This window comes from Anolis carolinensis, unplaced genomic scaffold, assembly GCF_035594765.1.
Source record: "Anolis carolinensis isolate JA03-04 unplaced genomic scaffold, rAnoCar3.1.pri scaffold_13, whole genome shotgun sequence".
NCBI classification, from domain to species: Eukaryota; Metazoa; Chordata; class Lepidosauria; order Squamata; family Dactyloidae; genus Anolis; species Anolis carolinensis.
In genome coordinates this window covers 18,984,867-19,003,431 of record NW_026943824.1, presented here as the reverse complement: position 1 = coordinate 19,003,431, position 18,565 = coordinate 18,984,867, and the positions used below count along the sequence as shown (strand labels likewise).

The 18,565-nt window shown below is 43.2% G+C and overlaps 2 protein-coding genes across 5 annotated transcripts in view; both read right to left on the bottom strand.

Annotated features, from left to right (window-relative positions):
• Positions 1 to 4,331, bottom strand: part of marf1 (meiosis regulator and mRNA stability factor 1) — a 55,546-nt gene extending 51,215 nt beyond the window's left edge. For both annotated transcript variants that reach the window (XM_062964304.1, XM_062964306.1), the window contains exon 1: positions 4,177 to 4,331. The gene's annotated coding sequence lies outside the window, so the exon portion shown is untranslated. The remainder of the gene's footprint in view (positions 1 to 4,176) is intronic.
• A 700-nt stretch (positions 4,332 to 5,031) lies between these two features.
• The window catches only part of abcc6 (ATP binding cassette subfamily C member 6), a 46,969-nt gene continuing 33,435 nt past the window's right edge, over positions 5,032 to 18,565 (bottom strand). Inside the window, exons 23-31 of one of the 3 annotated variants that reach the window (XM_062964309.1) lie at positions 17,838 to 18,148; positions 16,819 to 17,018; positions 15,422 to 15,548; positions 14,341 to 14,442; positions 12,567 to 12,713; positions 11,104 to 11,262; positions 9,573 to 9,739; positions 8,382 to 8,576; positions 5,032 to 6,826 (exon numbers count right to left, since the gene is read on the bottom strand). In XM_062964309.1, coding sequence (XP_062820379.1) covers positions 6,718 to 6,826; positions 8,382 to 8,576; positions 9,573 to 9,739; positions 11,104 to 11,262; positions 12,567 to 12,713; positions 14,341 to 14,442; positions 15,422 to 15,548; positions 16,819 to 17,018; positions 17,838 to 18,148 — 1,517 coding nt within the window. In that variant the 3' untranslated portion in view covers positions 5,032 to 6,717. The other 2 variants (XM_062964307.1, XM_062964308.1) reach the window with 2 other exon arrangements.

The following is an 18,565-nucleotide window of genomic DNA, read 5'->3' as shown; positions in this document are numbered from 1 at the left end:
CAGCTCTCTAATCTGGAAAGGTAATTTTGGATGCTAATACTTTCCTTTGGGGTACTCGTTATCTCTCCCAATTTGGTGTCATTTGCAAACTCGATAAACATGCTAAGGAATTAATGAAGATGTTGAATAGCACTGGGCCTAGGACAGAACCCTGCAGGACTCCACTAATCACTACTTTCCAGGAAGAAGAGAAACCATTGGGGAGAAGCACACCTTTGAGTTTGGCCCATCACCCAAATGCAATCCACCCAACAGTCTAGCTCAGGGTTCCTTAAACCTTTTTCACTTGCGACCCCTTTCTGGCCAATACATTTTTATGTTAGTCCAATATATCTATCTATCTATCTATCTATCTATCTATCTATCTATCTATCTATCTATCTATCTAAGGGTAATGAAATTTCGGCCGAGGACAAAACAACAAAACTGCACATCCCAGAAACACTAAACTTGGCAGCACAACCCCTCATCCATGCCTCTACGTTCATACAACAAAAAGAAAAGAAAAATAAAGTCCTAATTAGAGGGAGAGGAATAATTGTTTTTATCCAAAGGCTAAGCTCCGCCCACTTGGTCTCCTAGCAACCCACTCAGCCCAGGGGACAGGCAGAGTTAGGCCTCACTTAGGCCTCTTCCACACTGCCTATAAAATACAGATTATCTGATTTTAACTGGATTATATGGCAGTGTACACTCAAGGCCCTTCCACACAGCTATATAACCCATTTATAATCTTATATTATCTGCTTTGAACTGGATTATCTTGACTCCACACTGCCAGATAATCCACTTCAGTGTGCAGTCGGATACGACTGGACTTAATGTCAGGAGAAAACCTTTACCCTTTACCTTAACTACCACCAATTCCTCAATACTTTATTTCCCATATCACCAGACTTCGCCACAGCAACGCGTGGCCGGGCACAGCTAGTAGGTATATAAAATATGAATAAAAACAAACATTTACTTATTACTAATCAGCATTTGCAAGGTTTGCTAAACAGACTGATTTCCCTTTTTTATGAAGTACTGTCCACTGAAAACATTGCAGGTTGTTGCTAACAGATTTGTGCAAATGGGTGGCATTCAAAAACCTTTTCCTGTTGCCAATTATTTTCATGACCCACACATTGAGTTAAGGGAACCCCATGTGGGGTCAGGACCCACAGTTTAAGAAGCCGTTTTCCAGGCCACACATTAGCTTCTTTGTGAGAATGTCATGGGGAGCCTTGTCAAGGGCCTTATGGAAACTGAGATATGGTGTATCTACAGCATTCCTTTCAGGTTATTTATTTATTACAACATTTATATCCCGCCCTTCTCACCTGAGAGGGGACTCAGGGCGGCTTACAATAAACACACATATAAAAATTATACAATACACTATAAATCAGATTAAAATTATTAACTTACATCAACATTCATAAAAACATTCTAAAATACAAATGGGTGTGTTCAAGTTCAAAAGACTGGGTCTATCAATTGTTCTGGCGTACATAATAATAATTAGGTTAGAGCCAGAAAGGGGAGGAGGAGCACAAGGCAAAGCATTCAGGCCTCTTTTCCCCTTCCTCCCTCCTTCAGAGAGTGCCTCCAGCTGGAAAAGGTTACACTGCAATACAGAGGCTGGGGGAATTAATGAGTGCAAGCCTTTATCTGTTCCTTTCTTTTAGTGACCCTCCTCCTCCTTTCCCCCGTATGTTTGCTGTTCTCCCACACAACTGGAGGCCCACCGTTTCTGGCAGGCAACTTTGAACCATAAGTTTTGGATTTGCATTCTACTGCTTCTACATGCTTTGCACCCTATGTTTTGCTGTATGCATTTCATAGTGGTGCGTTTTGATATACGCATATTTTGTGATATGCATTTTATGTTGATATTTTTTTACTGTGCTGTACTCCGCCAGGAGCCATGAGGAGAGGAAAGCAACAAATAAAATGTTTTACAGCAGAGTCATACTTATCCAAGTCTCGCTTATCCAAGCTTTTGGATTATCCAAGCCATTTTTGTAGTCAATGTTTTCAATATATCATGATATTTTGGTGCTAAATTTGTAAATACAGTAATTACAACATAACATTACTGCGTATTGAACTACTTTTTCTTTTCAAATTTGTTGTATAACATATTTTGTGCTTAATTTGTAAAATCATAATTAATTTGATGTTTAATAGGCTTTTCTTTAATCCCTCATTATCCAAGATATTTGCTTATCCAAGCTTCTGCTGGCCCGTTTAGCTTGGATAAGTGAGACTCTACTGTATTATTATTATTAAAATCGTGAGTTTTGATTTACATTCTATTGCTACTATGCGTAAATTCTGTATCTGTGTTCGGTGCGAGTTTTTAAAATATATTTTTGTGTTTTATCTATGGAATTTATTTATTGTATATATTTCATGTCCATACATGTTTGACTTTGTTGTACCCCAATTTGAGCAGTCAGGAGAGGCAGGTAACAAATACATTTTTTTATTATTATTGGTCTTATCCTATGTTTCTATGTTATTATTACTATTTTTATTTATTTATTATTAAATTATTATTACTTATTAATTATTTTATTATTTATATTGGGGATGATTTTATGATTCAGGAGCTGGGGCTAACAGCGGGCACTCATTCCGCTCCCGGGATTTGAACCTGGGACCTTTCGGTCTGCAAGTTCAGCAGCTCAGTGCTTTAACACACTTCGCCGCCGGGGCTCCGTATATTGTTTTACATTATATTATTATCAACATAACATGTTTACACAATATATTAGAATAGCACAACATTAGTATTATATATTACTATATTGAGGCTCCCAACTGATGACACAGGAGACATGGTGTAACTGTGTCTTCCTGGCTCTCCTTCTTTACTCTGCCATTTTTTTACCTCCCCACCAAGGCAGTACCTATTGATCTACTTGCATTACATGCTTTCAAACTACTAGGTAGGCAGAAGCTAGGGCTGACAGCTCACCCCAACTTGTGATTTCAAACTGCTAACCCTTTGGTCAGTGCTCATTCCGCTCCCGGGATTTGAACCTGGGACCTTTTGGTCTGCAAGTTCAGCAGCTCAGCGCTTTAACACACTGCGCCACCACCAGGGGCCCAAATAATAATAATAATGATAATTATTCTATTTTTATATTTACTTTATAATTATAATTATTTTATTTTTATATTTAGACTTTATAATTATTATTTTATTTTAATAAAATATTATATTATTTTTATATTATTATAAAAGTCCTGCCCTCCAACGGTCTGAGGGACAGTGAACTGGCCCCGTTTAAAAAGTTTGGCGACCCCTGCTCTATTGTATATACAGTAGAGTCTCACTTATCCAACGTTCTGGATTATCCAATGCATTTTTGTAGTCAATGTTTTCAATACATCGTGATATTTTGGTGCTAAATTCGTAAATACAGTAATTATTACATAGCATTACTGTGTATTGAACTACTTTTTCTGTCAAATTTGTTGTATAACATGTTTTGGTGCTTAATTTGTAAAATCATAACCTAATTTGATGTTTAATAGGCTTTTCCTTAATCCCTTATTATCCAAGATATTCGCTTATCCAACGTTCTGCCGGCCCGCTTAGCTTGGATAAGTGAGACTCTACTGTATATGTATTTACATGTACAGTTGGAATATACAGACTAATACTACAATCATAATACAGTAGAGTCTCACTTATCCAAAATTCTGGATTATCCAACCTATTTTTGTAGTCAATGTTTTCAATACCTTGTGATATTTTGGTGCTAAATTCGTAAATACTGTAATTACTACATAGCATTACTGCGTATTGACCTACTTTTTCTGTCAAATTTGTTGCACAACATGATGTTTTGGTGCTTAATTTGTACAATCATAACCTAATTTGATGTTTAATAGGCTTCTCCTTAATCTCTCCTTATTATCCAACATATTCGCTTATCCAACGTTCTGCCGGCCCGTTTATGTTGGATAAGTGAGACTCTACTGTATTATTATTGAGGCCTCCAAACTTTGGCTGCAACTTAACTGACAGAGAGGCGGGGAGTGAAGGCCTGGCTCTTCCTTCCTTCCTTCGCCTCAAGCCTGGCCTCCTCAGAAGCCCACGGTGCGAGGCCCGCCGCTCTCCGAAGGGGCCTGAGAAGGCTTTGGCCTGCCTGCCTTCCCGCCCGTCCCTTCGCTCACCTCAGCGCCCCGCCATTGCCGCTGCCGCCACCGCCGCCTCTTTGTTTTCCTCGCTCCCCCCTCTCCGGCTTCCGCTTCCGCGCCACGCCCCTTCCGCCAACAAGCGGCGTCTCCTGTGGTAAAAATAAAACTCCGCTTCCCTCAATGCGCATGCGTGGCTGCCTCGCCTCAGCTTTTCCTCCAGTTTGGCTCTTTAATGCGCATGCGTGGCTGCCTCCCCTCCGCTTTCGCTATTTTGGCCCTTCAATGCGCATGCGTGGCTGCCTCCCCTCAGCCTTCTCCAGTTTGGCTCTTCAATGCGCATGCGTGGCTGCCTGCCCTCAGCCTTCTCCTCCAGTTTGGCTCTTCAATGCGCATGCGTGGCCTCCTCCCCTCTGCTTTCTCCTCCTTTTTTGGCCCTTCAATGCGCATGCGTGGCTGCCTCGTCTCAGCCTTTCCTCCAGTTTGGCTCTTCAATACGCATGCGTGTCTGCCTCCCCCTCAGCTTTCTCCTCCATGCGCATGCGTGGCTGCCTCTCCGCTTTCTCCGCCAGTTTGGCTCTTCAATGCGCATGCGTGGCTGCCTCCCCTCAGCTTTCTCTATTTTGGCCCTTCAATGCGCATGCTCAGTCCCATCCTTTGGCATTAAAAAGGAAATGCGGAAAGAATCCAATGGGATTGGGGAGAGAAGGTGGGGCCCACCACCCACCTGACCCCATAACAACAACAACAACAACATCCCAGTAGAGTTAGAAGAGACCTCCTGGGCCATCCAGTCCAAACCCATTCTGCCAACAGAATGGGTTTGGACTGGATGGGTTTGGAAGCGTTGGATAATCCAGAACGTTGGATAAGCCAGTGTTGGATAAGTGAGACTCTACTGTAATTACTTTATTTACAAATTTAGCACCCAAACATCGCAATGTATTGAAAACATTGACTATAAAAACATTGACTGCTAAAAGGCTGACTGCATTGGATAATACAGAACGTTGGATAAGCGAGTGTTGGATAAGTGAGACTCTACTGTACTTGGATGGAGCTGCAGGCTGTATTTCTGACGTAAATAAATATATCTGTTCTATTCAACTCTACCTTCTACTTTTTATTTTTCAGTGATTGGTTGGGGGGGGGAATACTTTTCGCTTACACTTGAAAATTACCTAGGGCTGGCCCTGATAGTTATGTCTATTGACTGCAATTCATTTGTTGGGTTGTTGTATGTCTTTGGGGCTGTGTGGCCATGTTCCAGAAGTATTCTCTCCTGACGTTTCGCCCACATCTATGGCAGGCATCCTCAGAGGTTGTGAGGTATGGAGAAACTAAGTAAGGAAAGGAAAGAATATATATCTGTGGAGAGTCCAGGGTGTGGCAAGAGTCCTTTGTCACTGGGAGCCAGCATTAATGTTTCAGTTAATCACCCTAATTAGCATTGGAAAGGTTTTGTCCCTTGCCTGGGGGCATCCTTTGTTCAGTCAAGCCCTCAGAGTGTTGGTTCCCATCTACTGTTTTGATTTTGGAGTTTTGTAATACTGGGAGTATTGGGAGTATACCATGAGAGTCAAGACAAAGATCCACCCAGAGGAAAGGTGTTCTTACCAGACATCAAGGGAACCACTGACCGCATAGGCAAAGTGATGAAGAAGCACAACCTACAAACTATCTACAGACCCACAAAGAAAATCCAACCAATGCTACGGTCAGCGAAGGACAAGAGGGATCCTCTCTCTTCTGCAGGAGTCTACCGGATACCATGCAGCTGTGGACAAGTCTACATAGGGACCACCAAACGCAGCATTGCCCAAACAAGAGTCAAAGAACATGAAAGGCACTGCAGACTAATTCAACCAGAGAAGTCAGCCATAGCAGAGCATTTGATGAACCAGCCTGGACACAGGATATAATTTGAGAACACAGAAATGCTGGACCATTCCAACAACTATCATGTCACACTACACAGAGAAGCCATTGAAATCCACAAGCATGTGGGCAACTTCAACAGAAAGGAGGAAACCATGAAAATGAACAAAATCTGGCTGCCGGTATTACAAAACTCCAAAATCAAAACAGTAGATGGGAACCAACACTCTGAGGGCTTGACTGAACAAAGGATGCCCCCAGGCAAGAGACAAAAGCCTTTCCAATGCCAATTAGGGTGATTAACTGAAACATGAATGCTGGCTTCCCAGTGACAAAGGACTCTTGCCACACCCTGGACTCTACACAGATATATATTCTTTCCTTTCCTTACTTAGTTTCTCCATACCTCACAACCTCTGAGGATGCCTGCCATAGATGTGGGCGAAACGTCAGGAGAGAATACTTCTGGAACATGGCCACACAGCCCGAAAGACATACAACAACCCTGAGATCCCGGCCATGAAAGCCTTCGACAACACAAATTCATTAGTTCTTTCCTGGAAACTTGTCGCAATGCTATATGGATGGGGAAGAGCAAGGCTGGCATCCCATTGACTTTGCCCAAGCTTAGCCGAGAGGGGATTCTGGTTCGTTTCTTGTTCCGATCCTCTTGATCCGCCACCTGTCCCTTGCACGCAGGACTCACGCCAGCCCCGACTCCTTGGCCATTGTGTAAAACACTCCTTTCCGGGCTATTAAGTTCTGCGGAGTGTCACATTCGCTCACTTGGCCACTTTCCATAACGATGATCCTGAAAATATCAGAAGAAACGTTCACATTAGGACATTTTCCTAGTCGCAGCAAAGCCAGATCGGCATTACATTTCCATATGGAATTAAGGAACAAATATGTTAAAGTAATCTATATATATAAAAGAGTGATGGAATCCTGGTGACCGCCAAAACAACAAAACTAAACACCCCACAACCTCGAAAATAGACAACACAACCCATCATCCACGCCTCTAGGTTGATACAACAAAAAGAAAAGAAAAATAAAGTCCTAATTAGAGGGAAAGGAATAATTGTTTTTATCCAATTGCTGCCAGTTAGAAGGCTAAGCTCCGCCCACTTGGTCCCCTAGCAACCCACTCACCCAGGGGACAGGCAGAGTTAGGCCTCACTTAGGCCTCTTCCACACTGCCTTTAAAATACAGATTATCAGATTTTAACTGGATTAGATGGCAGTGTAGACTCAAGGCCCTTCCACACAGCTATATAATCTTATATATTATCTGCTTTAACTGGATTATCTGGACTCCACACCTTTACCCTTTACCTTAACTACCACCAATTCCTCAATACTTTATTTCCCATACCACCAGACTTCGCCACAGCAACGCGTGGCCGAGCACAGCTAGTTACACTATGTAACAAAATTTCAATTTTTTTTTCCTGTTCCTGTTTTGAAAGTGTTATTTTTCCTGTTTAACTGCGCAATAGTTACTTTGGAAGTCTTTGTTCTACTCTGGAAACTTTGTTTTTGTGGCTGCCACAAACTAGGTTGAATTGGCTGAGATTCGATGAGATTTTCATTGTAAAAATTAGAGCAAACTGTGAAATAGCAAAATGTGCAATAGCAAAATGTGCAATAGCAAAATGCAACAGCAAAATGCAATAGCAACATGCACAATAGCAAAATACAATAGCTAAAGTTACAATAGCAAAATGCAGTAGCAAAATGCAATAGCAAAATGTACAATAGCAAAATGTGAAATAGCAAATGCAATAGCAAAGGTTCCAATAGCAAAATGCAATAGCAAATGTGTAATAGCAAATGCAATAGCAAATGCAATAGCAAAATGTGAAATAGCAAGATGCAATAGCAAAATGTGAAATAGCAAAAGTTCCAATAGCAAAATGTGAAATAGCAAAAGTTCCAATAGCAAAATGTGAAATAGCAAAATGCAATAGCAAAATGCAATAGCAAATCTTGAAATAGCAAAACGTGAAATAGCAAAACGCAATAGCAAATTTGCAATAACAAAATGTGAAATAGCAAAATGCAATAGCAAATGCAATTGCAAAACGTGAAATAGCAAAATGCAATAGCAAAATGTGAAATAGCAAAAGTTCCAATAGCAAAACGTGGAATAGCAAAATGCAATAGCAAATTTTGAAATAGCAAAACGTGAAATAGCAAAACGCAATAGCAAAATGCAATAGCAAAATGTGCAATAGCAAGTTTTTGCAGTCTAATCAACATTTCCCATGTTTTTAGGACAGAACCAATTAGGAAATGCCATGCATAACCCAGGAACACAAGTCATGTGGCATGTAGTGTCAGATGCTCAGAAGGCATCTTACCTGTCACAATCCATCAGAGTGCTGACCCGGTGGGCTATTGTAAGAACGGTGCAATCTCTAAACTGACTCCTGATGGCGGACTGAATTTGGAGATCGGTCTCCATATCCACGGCTGCGGTGGCTTCGTCCAGAAAGACGACGTTCCCCCTCCGAAGCAGAGCCCGTGTCAGGCAGATGAGCTGCCGCTGGCCGACACTGCAGGTGGGTTGGTGGGCAGTTAGAGCCGGATTGTTATCTGTTTTGATAAACAACTCGACCAAATCTATCATCGGAGGCTTTCGTGACCGGCGTCACTGACCCGAGTCCTCTTGGGAAGATGAAGCGAGTTTCAAGTAAAATTATTACAAAAAATTATTATTACATTTCCCGGTCTGTCTGGCTATATTCCAGTAGCATTCGCTCCTGACGTTTCGCCTGCATCTGTGGCTAATGGCATCTTCAGAGGTTCTGTTGGCAGTGAGACAAGTGGAGTGTTTAAAGCAAGTGTGAACACTACAATTAGCAAGCTTAAATTAGCATTTGAGTAGCCATGAAGTTTGCAAAGTCAATCAGTGAGGTTATCTGGCTCTTGTTGCCTGGAGGCATCCTCGGTTTGGAGGCTGTGACAGGCCCTTGGTTGCTTCTTGTCTCGAGTTTCTGAGTGGTGTTCAATATTTACTGTCTTGATTCTGGTGTTTTTTTAATACTGGTAACCAGATGGTGTGCAAATAATAATAATAATAATAATAATAATAATAATAATAATAATAATAATAATAAATGAAATCCAGCATATCTTGTTTGCTGTGTCAGACTATGGTATGTAATAATAATAATAATAATAATAATAATAATAATAATAATAATAATAATAATAATAAAAAATCACACAGTCCTAAACACTTGGGAAGTGTTCGACTTGTGATTTTGTAATACGAAATCCAGCATATAGATCTCGTTTGCTGTGTCATACTATGTCTTTGTGTTGTCAGACTGGATGCCTCCAGGCAACAGAAGGCAGGCTACCTCTATGCAGTGATTGACTTTGCAGTGCTAATCCAAACTTGCTCATTGCAATGTTCACACTTGCTTCACTGCCAACAGAACCTCTGAAGATGCCATTAGCCACAGATGGGGAAAACGGCAGGAGAGAATGCTTATACATGAGTATATACGGTAAGTTAATTTCCCACCCAGCCAGTGTTCTGTTACCTGAGATTTCCACCACGTTCCGAGCACTCGTAGGCCAACTGACCCGGGAGATCCGAAACAAAGTTCTTCAGGAGCATCAGCTCCAAAGCCGCCCAGATGTCCTCGTCGGTGTGTTCGTCCAGGGGGTCGAAGTTCATTCTCAGGGGCCCGGAAAACAAGACCGGATCCTAAGCAGAGCGGAGAAAAGATGAGACCGATGAAGGTGTATTGAGAAAATATAATACTTTATTGGAAACTATATATTGAATGTAATCATATTAAAAATAGGAAAAATGTAATCACAAGCAGACTGTGTGCATATAGCCCCAAAATACACTCTGCTCAGCAAATAACCATCTCCCCATAAGCAGAGACCAAAGTTCACCCTAAGGGCCAGAGACATATGTCAAGTGTCAACAAGAATAGATTTGTCCATTAGCTTATCTAAATTAAGGCTTTTTGGGATGTCAAGATAAGACCTGGCGCCATGGAGGAGTGCTAATGACTCTCTGACAAGCTAAGGTAAGGGGAATTTCGTAGATAAGGCCTAATGGAGGGTCAGAGGTCTTGAAAGTAGTCTATATTTTAGGAAAGTGCAAAAATAGCTTTTAGTAAAGTGCCAAGTAAGACTTTTTTTTGACACTAATTGGTGATGGATAATGCCTGTATGACGTAAATAGATGAATGCAAAAATAGTATATAAGGACCTGTGTTTCTTTGTTCTGTACCTTCGCTTTCCTGGTTACAGGAGAAGGTCCTTTTCTTATTGCATATTCTTTCTGGCCACTGAGAATAAACGTCTTTTTTTCTACAGCCACCGGAACTCCCTTTGTCTCATTACCTCGAACCTTTGTCTGCCATTTCAAGACGAGTTCTAGTGAGATGTTTTATAGGAGACGAAAGACAAGACGCAAGGCAGGAGCTCACTAGCGCACTCCCACCCCATTGTCACTTGGCTCACATGGAAAGCCCCAAGTCGATAAGAACTTTGTAATGTAAGACAATTTACCTTCAAAGGTTCCGGACCAGGAGGTTGGCAGAAAAGTCAGTCTCGTGAGAGTACAAAAAGCAAAGTATTTATTGTTATCACAGCTATGATAAGGCAAACAGCCAAACACATACTAAAGGTCTGTACCACGCAAATGGCTGCCGCAAAGCATGTCGCAACAAACAAAGAATATATACCTTTGGCTTATCTAAACTTGACCAATGGCTGAGGATCTTCCCCACCTTCCACACCTACTTTGGCACAAGTGATACCAGTGACCTAAATTGTTTACTCTGAACTTTCTTCTCTCCTTGGAACTTTCTGGAGAAAGGCACCAGCTCACAGGAAGGGAGGGGCATATGTATTATGGAATTATGGGAGTTGCAGTCCAAAACACCTGGAGGGACGAAGTCTGCCCAGGCCTGGCATAGACGATCATGGATATAGGCATATCTGACTGATTGGCAGGCACTATGAGATGGGTTGATTCTTATATTGCAGTATTTTTTTATTTGCAAGTCCTACTCACCTATGGGTAACGTCCATTAGAAGCTGACCTCCTACCTGAGGAATAACGGTGATTTTGCTTCTCAGATCGTGCAGGCCTATTTGGGCGACGTCGATCCCGTCAATCAAGATCTCTCCCTCTGCGGCTTCCACTAGTCTTAGGAGGCCCATTGCAAGGGAAGATTTCCCAGCTCCCGTCCTTCCAGCGATGCCAACCTAAGAAAAAGAATTATTATTATCTATCTATATATATAAAAACTAGCTGTGCCCGGCCACGCGTTGCTGTGGCGAAGTATGGTGTTATGGGAAATAAAGTATTGAGCAATTGGTGGTAGTTAAGGTAAAGGGTCCCCTGGGCTGAGTGGGTTGCTAGGAGACCAAGTGAGTGGAGCTTAGCCTTCTAACTGGCAGCAATTGGATAAAAACAATTATTCCTCTCCCTCTAATTAGGACTTTATTTTTCTTTTCTTTTTGTTGTATCAACCTAGAGGCATGGATGAGGGGTTGTGATGTCAATTTTCGAGGTTGTGGGGTGTTTACTTTTATTGTTTTGTCCGCTGCCATGATGCCATCACTCTTTTATATATATAGAAGATGTAATGTACGTTTGTAGGACTGAGTAAACAACAAAACCACTGAACCAAATCACACCAAATTTGGCCACAAAAGACATAGTCACCTAATCTATGTCTTTCAAACAAAAAACCTGGAAAAGAAAGTCCAAATTAGAGAATGAGGAAGAGCCGTTTTTAACCCTGCTTGCTGGTCAGAAGGGTAGGTCCTGCCCCCTTTAGGCCCCGCCCTCTTCGTCTCCTAGCAACCCCTTCGGCCACAATGGTGCCAGGGTACAGCCAGGGTTTAGGCTTTTGAGGTTGCAAGGCTATTCACTGCTATTCCATCTGGCCAACAAAGCATTCGCATAAGCCACAGCAACGTGTGGCCGGGCACAGCTAGTTATTATTATTATTATTACTAGCTGTGCCCGGCCACGCGTTGCTGTGGCTAGGACTTAATTTTTCTTTTCTTTTTGTTGTATGAACGTAGAGGCGTGGATGAGAGGTTGTGCTGTCAATTTTCGAGGTTGTGGGTCATTTAGTTTAGTTGTTTTGTCCGGTGCCGTGACTCCATTACCCTTTTATATATATATATAGATAGATAGATAGATAGATTATTATTATTATTATGCTTATTTGTACCTCACTTTTTCTCTCCACAAGGCTCAAAACAACTTAAGGAGGATCCCATTTGCCAGGATGGATCAAACAGGACAAGAAACTCCCCGGATCCCAAAGCATTGAGACACGGCTGTTAAAGTGGTGTCAAAGTGCATTGATTTTTGTATGTCTTTCGGGCCATGTGGCCATGTCCCAGAGCATTCTCTCCTGACGTTTGGCCCACATCTATGGCAGGCATCCTCAGAGGTTGTGGGGCATGGATGTAGCTTTTCCTTCAGCTTGGACAGTGACATTGGAAGTATCAGACTAGCTTTGGCTTTTGACATTTTTTATTTTACGCCTTACCTTTTCTTTTCCTTTGATCTGTATGTTGACATTTTTCAGAGCTAATTCTAACCCTGGCCTATAGCGTAAGCTGTATCCTCGAAATGCAATCTGTCCTTCCGTCGGCCAATTCTCATGGAAAAACTTATTGTCCGAAGTCCAGGGAGCCTAGAAAAACATAACAAGTTCAAAATGGCCGGTCTGAACTTAACCAGAAGGAAGCAAGTGGGAAAGAGCCAATGGGTTAGTTACTGTGGTGTTTACACAATTTAAGCGCCGTTAGCTCCAGCTATTTAGTTCATGGTTCAGTGCAATGCTAAATATTAGGGGTGTGCAAATCTTCGTTTTGTAGTGTCTCAGAGCCCCCCGAGTCATGACCCCATCGCTATTACGGAGCAGACCGAAGAAGAGATGGGGTTTCCGCCATTTCCGCCTGATTCCGTCCCTTTCCAGATGTCCCCTGTTGACAATTCTAGCCCACAGTTCACAAGAAAGGGCCTTGGCTCTCAGCCCGGTTCTCCAGAGAATGTTAGTTTTGACCGCCGATTATCTTGGGAGGCTTCGCGCGCGGAAAAACAGATTTTGAGAAGGAACGCTCATTTAGCAGAAAAAGCCAGCGTTAATTAGGCTGGTTCCCTTGAGAGTTTTCAGGGAGGACTGCATCTGGCAAAGTTGTTGTCTTGGGTCATTTTCCCTTGGGAAAGAGCTCGGACACCTGGCTGAGGAGGAGAGCAAAGTCCCATAAAAGTTCTGGGCACCAAATAAATCTTGCGGTGTTCAACATGTCAGTTGAGGGATTCACATCGACTCTAGTTCTGCAGCGCGCTACTCTCGAGAAGACCGGCTGCCTCTCGTCTTCCTGTCAAGCCTGGACAGCGATTCAGCTTTACCACGACTAACTTTGCCTTGCTTTGCATCCTAGCCTCGGATTGAGCCCTGGAACTCTGGACAGTTCTTGCCTTAATTCCCCACTCAAACAGCCTACAGGTTTGAGTGTGTTTCGGTTAATGGATTTAAAACTTTGAACTCTAATACTGGATATCTGCTTACATATTACTGGACTATATTTGACCTTTCCTGAAAGGTCTACTGCTGGACTATATACTCTGCTTATTTTTTATTGCCTCCTTTATTTCCTTAATAAAGATATTAGATTGTTTATTGGCCTTAGTGTCTGATTCCCAGTGCTCACGCTGCCTGAGGTGTCACACGTTTTAAAATTGGAAGTTGCATCTAATTCATAAGTTTTGTATATACGAACATATATTAAGAAACATTGGGGGGGGGGGGGGCGGCCACACAAAAACTTGTGGTGTCAGGGCCTGTGAGACTGGAAGATGTGGTTTCAGAGCTGGATTCAGATACAGCCAAGAAGGGGGGGAAAAGAGGTGGTGATAGAGCAAAAGCCTGCCTCTGTATTGCCGTATGAAAGTACTGATGTTTTGGAATCCAGCAGTCAGGGAGGTGATCTTTCTCCTACTAACAGCAGCCCAGATAATGTAACACTGAACCCCACCGATGATGCATCCAGACCAAACTTTCCCAACATAACAAACTCTAAGTACTGATCGAGTTTATTGAGGTTAACCTGGCACGATGTGAGTTGTGGTTCATCCACAACCGTATGCATTTTGTACAATTAAAACAGTGACTTTTTCAAATAACCCGGGCAATGCCAAAGACCCAAGCTAGAATCAATATAATGTGCAGATTTAATAAATGTTGGGTTTTATATGTGTGGGCATGAATGAACTGAACGAAAGGAATCAATGAATAAGAGCGGATGCTTACATACCTCTTTGGGCGTCCCTGAGTAATCCCTGACTCTCTCGACAGAGACGATGTTGTTGTCGATCTCTGCCAGAGCGCGCACCATCCAGTTCAAAATCCCTGTTATCTGGCCAAAAGGAAAGAGAAAACACAGCATCTAAATCAGTGATTCCCAAAGTGGGTGCTACCACCTGCCGGGGGGGAGTGATGGCACCTATTAGGACACAGGGCGGGGCCAGGGGAGGGGCGGGGCCTCTTCCCAAGTGCCGGAGACAGGGCTGAGCCCCTGAGGTGCCTTTTAGGACACAGAGGGTGGATCTAGAGGAGTGGGCGTGACTTCTTCCCAAGTGCCGAGACAGGGCTGAGCATCTATACCTCTCCTGAGGCGCTTGTTGGGACACAGAGGGCGGAGCTAGGGAAGGGGGCGGGGCCTCCTTCCAAGAGCCTGAGACAGGGCTGAGCATCTATACCTTTCCTAAGGTGCTTGTTGGGACACAGAGGGCGGAGCCAGAGGAGTAGGCGTGGCTTCTTCTCAAGAGCCCGAGACAGGGCTGAGCCTCTATACCTCTCCTGAGGCGCTTGTTAGAACATGGGGGTGGGGTATAGAGGCCCCGCCCCCTCCTCTAGCCCCGCCCCCTGTGTCCTGGCGAGCACCGCAGGACAGGGATAGAAGCTCAGCCCTACCTCAGAGCTCGTAACTCCGCCCATCCCAGTCCTGGCCGCCCATTTGTGGCCCCGCCCACCTTCCCCTCACAGACCTGCATCTTGGACTAAGAGAGGCTCAGCCCCGCCCTCTTGAGCAGGAGCCATGCCCACCCCTCTAAGCCACGCCCCCTTTCCAGGGGGTGCTGAGTCATACTTTTTTCTGGAAAAGGGGCGGCAGGACAAATAAGTTTGGGAACCACTGCTCTAAATGGTCATCTAACCATAGACTGGCTGCTCTCATGGTCTGTTTCGTAATATCAATAAGACCAAGGAACTCATAGTGGACTAATTCAATCAAGTTGGGAATGGTGGTGGGCCTGGGAAAGGCTCAAAAGGGCTACAGTTGCCCCCCAAAAACCCTGCAACGAGGAAGGATGTCACTGTTATTGGGGGAAGGTTACCTGCAGAGCATAGGAAATGGAAAACCCCACAAGCCCTGGACTGAGGTACGGCTTGCTTTTCACAGCAAGCAAAGCTGCAAACAGGACAATGCCGTTCCCCAAAAACTCTATGTTTGTGGCGAGCCATCTGGAAAGACAAAAGAGAAAGGAAGATCTGGCTGAGTGTCATATTATTCCCCACAATTGCACCAAAAAACACCCATTTGCTCAGTTTCCTTTCGCCTCTCCTGAAATGTGGGTACTTGCAAAATCTCCTCCTCTGATTCACGAACACTTTCCTGCTCCTCTTGCTCTTCTGAAGAAGAGGAATCCCTAACACTGGGATACCATAACTGCTGAGGATATTGGAGGGGTTATTATCTACTCTTAAAGGGACAGTCACCCATGCTTTCTCCTCTCAAGATGATGAGGTGGTATGATCACAAGTGTGGAGAAGGATGTTTTTATTAATTATATCATATACTAGCTGTGCCCGGCCACGTGTTGCTGTGGTTAAGACTTTATTTTTCTTTTCTTTTTGTTGTATGAACGTAGAGGCATGGATGAGAGGTTGTGCTGTCAATTTTCGAGGTTGTGGGGCATTTAGTTTAGTTGTTTTGTCCGGTGCTGTGATTCCATTACCCTTTTATATATATAGATAACCTCTGCCACCAATGTAACGATGTTTTATTTACGCTGCCACCAAATTTAAAGAGGTTTTATAATGCTGCCACCAGATGTAAAGGGGATTAACGCTTGACACCACTATGGGAAGATAGACTTTTTATAGTTTTTTTTTCCTTTCTTCTTCTTAGATGGTAATATATGTGTATATATGACAGAGGCTTAGATGTTAGAAAGAACAATAACACGTTTATTCAGGCACAGAGCTTAATGGTTAAAGTAACATTTCTCCTTAGAGGCACTGTAGTTAACAGTTGCAATAATAGAATGAGATGATTCAAACTTCCTAAAATGTCACTTTGTTTACTTAAAGTATTTAAAATTTCTTTCTCAGCTGCTTCTAAACCGCAGTCACCCTGTGAATTACAATCAGGAGACAGACTGCCTTAAAATAAGTCACCAAACTTATTTTAAACTGACTCAAAATTAAGCAATTGAGCCTCCCTGATTCCTTCAACAAGGATCAGTCTTCCCTGTACCTCATCAGGGCACAGACTAACTGCTTCTTTTTCAAACCTGCACTTCTCCACCAAAACGGCAGTTGGTTCCGCCCACTTCTCCATGGCAACCAACTCTAAGTGCAGAGATGCAATAACTGAAATATTGACCCTTTTAAAACACAATTAAACATGACATCTGTAAACCAAAAAATTCTCACTTCATTACAACAAGAAACTGAACTCTCTCCAAATACTCCCCCCCCCTCCTTGCTTAAGTCGCTGCATGATTGATACCTGTCAGCCACCACGGCAGGGTAAGAGGCCCGCTGGTTTTCATCCACATTGAAATCATTCTGCAGAACGAAACGCTGCTGGGCTTTGTAGGCACGGATGCTGTTGCTCCCTTCAAAGGTCTCGGAAATGTTGGAATAAATGGGTGAACGGCTCGCGGCTTCCAGGCGTTTCAACTGGCAGGAGGTGGCGATAAAGAAGTTCTGGGGAGAGCGGTGCGGAGGGGTGGAGAAAGTACCAAGAAAAAGAAAACACAGTTGAATTGGAGGAGCCTTAGTAATCTCAGAAGGAGAAGCAGATCGAACTTGATTCAAGCTCATGTAGTGAAATGTTTAATCCATTGTTGCTGTGCAAGTGTATGTATTCGCGCCGGTAAGCATTCCAGCAGTCAAGTGGTTAATTGCAGAGAGCCCTGATTGATGGCTAGAAGGGCAAAGCATCAAGACTTCCGTTTGAGCTATGGAGCAGGAAGGTATGTCATAGACTGTGGAATGTGGGCAGTGACTTCGGTTCACTGATAACAGACACAGCGAGACTCCATGATTTGTTCTTGCCAAGGCAAGATGTGTCCAGACAACTCTGGCTGTTTACTTTGTAAATACATTTGTAAATAAAGTTATATAGCCGCTGGGATCAGCAGATAAGATCGGCTATGCTGTCATGTTTGTCGGTGCTGCTTATTAGCTAACTAAGTGGTCTGATGGATGAGGAGGAGAACTACCTCATCAATCATTCGGGGGACGCTGGCTCATCGATCAGTTGTCGTTGTGTTTTCCCCTCGTCATATCGGGTATTTGTGCCAAATTTGGTCCAGTGAATGAAAATGCATCCTGTATATCATATATTTACATTACGATTCATAACAGGAGCAAAATGACAGTTATGAAGTAGCAACAAAAATAATGTTATGGTTGGAGGTCACCACAACATAAGGAACTGGATCAAGGGGTCGCGGCATGAAGAAGGTTGAGAACCACTGCCTTACAGGGGAAAAAAAACTGGACAAAGCTGTCCAGTCTTACCTGGGAGACCGCGTATAGGACTGTCAGAGGAACGATAGCCACCACAACTATTGGTGTGGCCACAATGATCACAATGTATATTTCCAGCAGTACGAAGAAGAATCCAAGCAAGGACTTCAGTTTGTCTGGGATGATGGAGTCAACGGCATCCATGTCTTTGGAGAAGCGGTTGAGCAGGTGACCGCTGGGCGTCTGTTCAAAGAACCCCATTGGCGACCGGACAACGTCCCAAAGCAGTTGCCGGAAAAGCCTGTGGGATGCCACGGTCCCAGCCAAGAACACGGTGGCCATGGAAGCAAACTTCCCCAGGGCTGTAACACAAAAAGAATTTCGAAACATAGCCATGTTAATGCAGATTGAATAAAGCTTCTGTTGTTTGACTTCAACCTGATTCCTGACTCGAAACATTCACGGTTAGTGAAGCTTGCCAGGCGTCCCTCGGTATCCGCGGGTCCTTGAAAAACGGGGAATCACCTCTGTACTTAACACAGGCTTCAGTCCAAGGTAAAATGACAAAGCAGTTGATTGAAGAATATATATGAAAAGCAATTCAGCAAAATAGTACAAATATCAGGAATAATCCTCAAAATTAAAAGTACATGGATAGCATCGAAAACCAGGAATACAAAAGCAGGATAAATCCAAAACATGAGTCTTTAGAAATATGGAACATGAAACATGAACAAAAAGAAACTTGGAACTAGAAATTCCTTTGAAGACTTGATTTG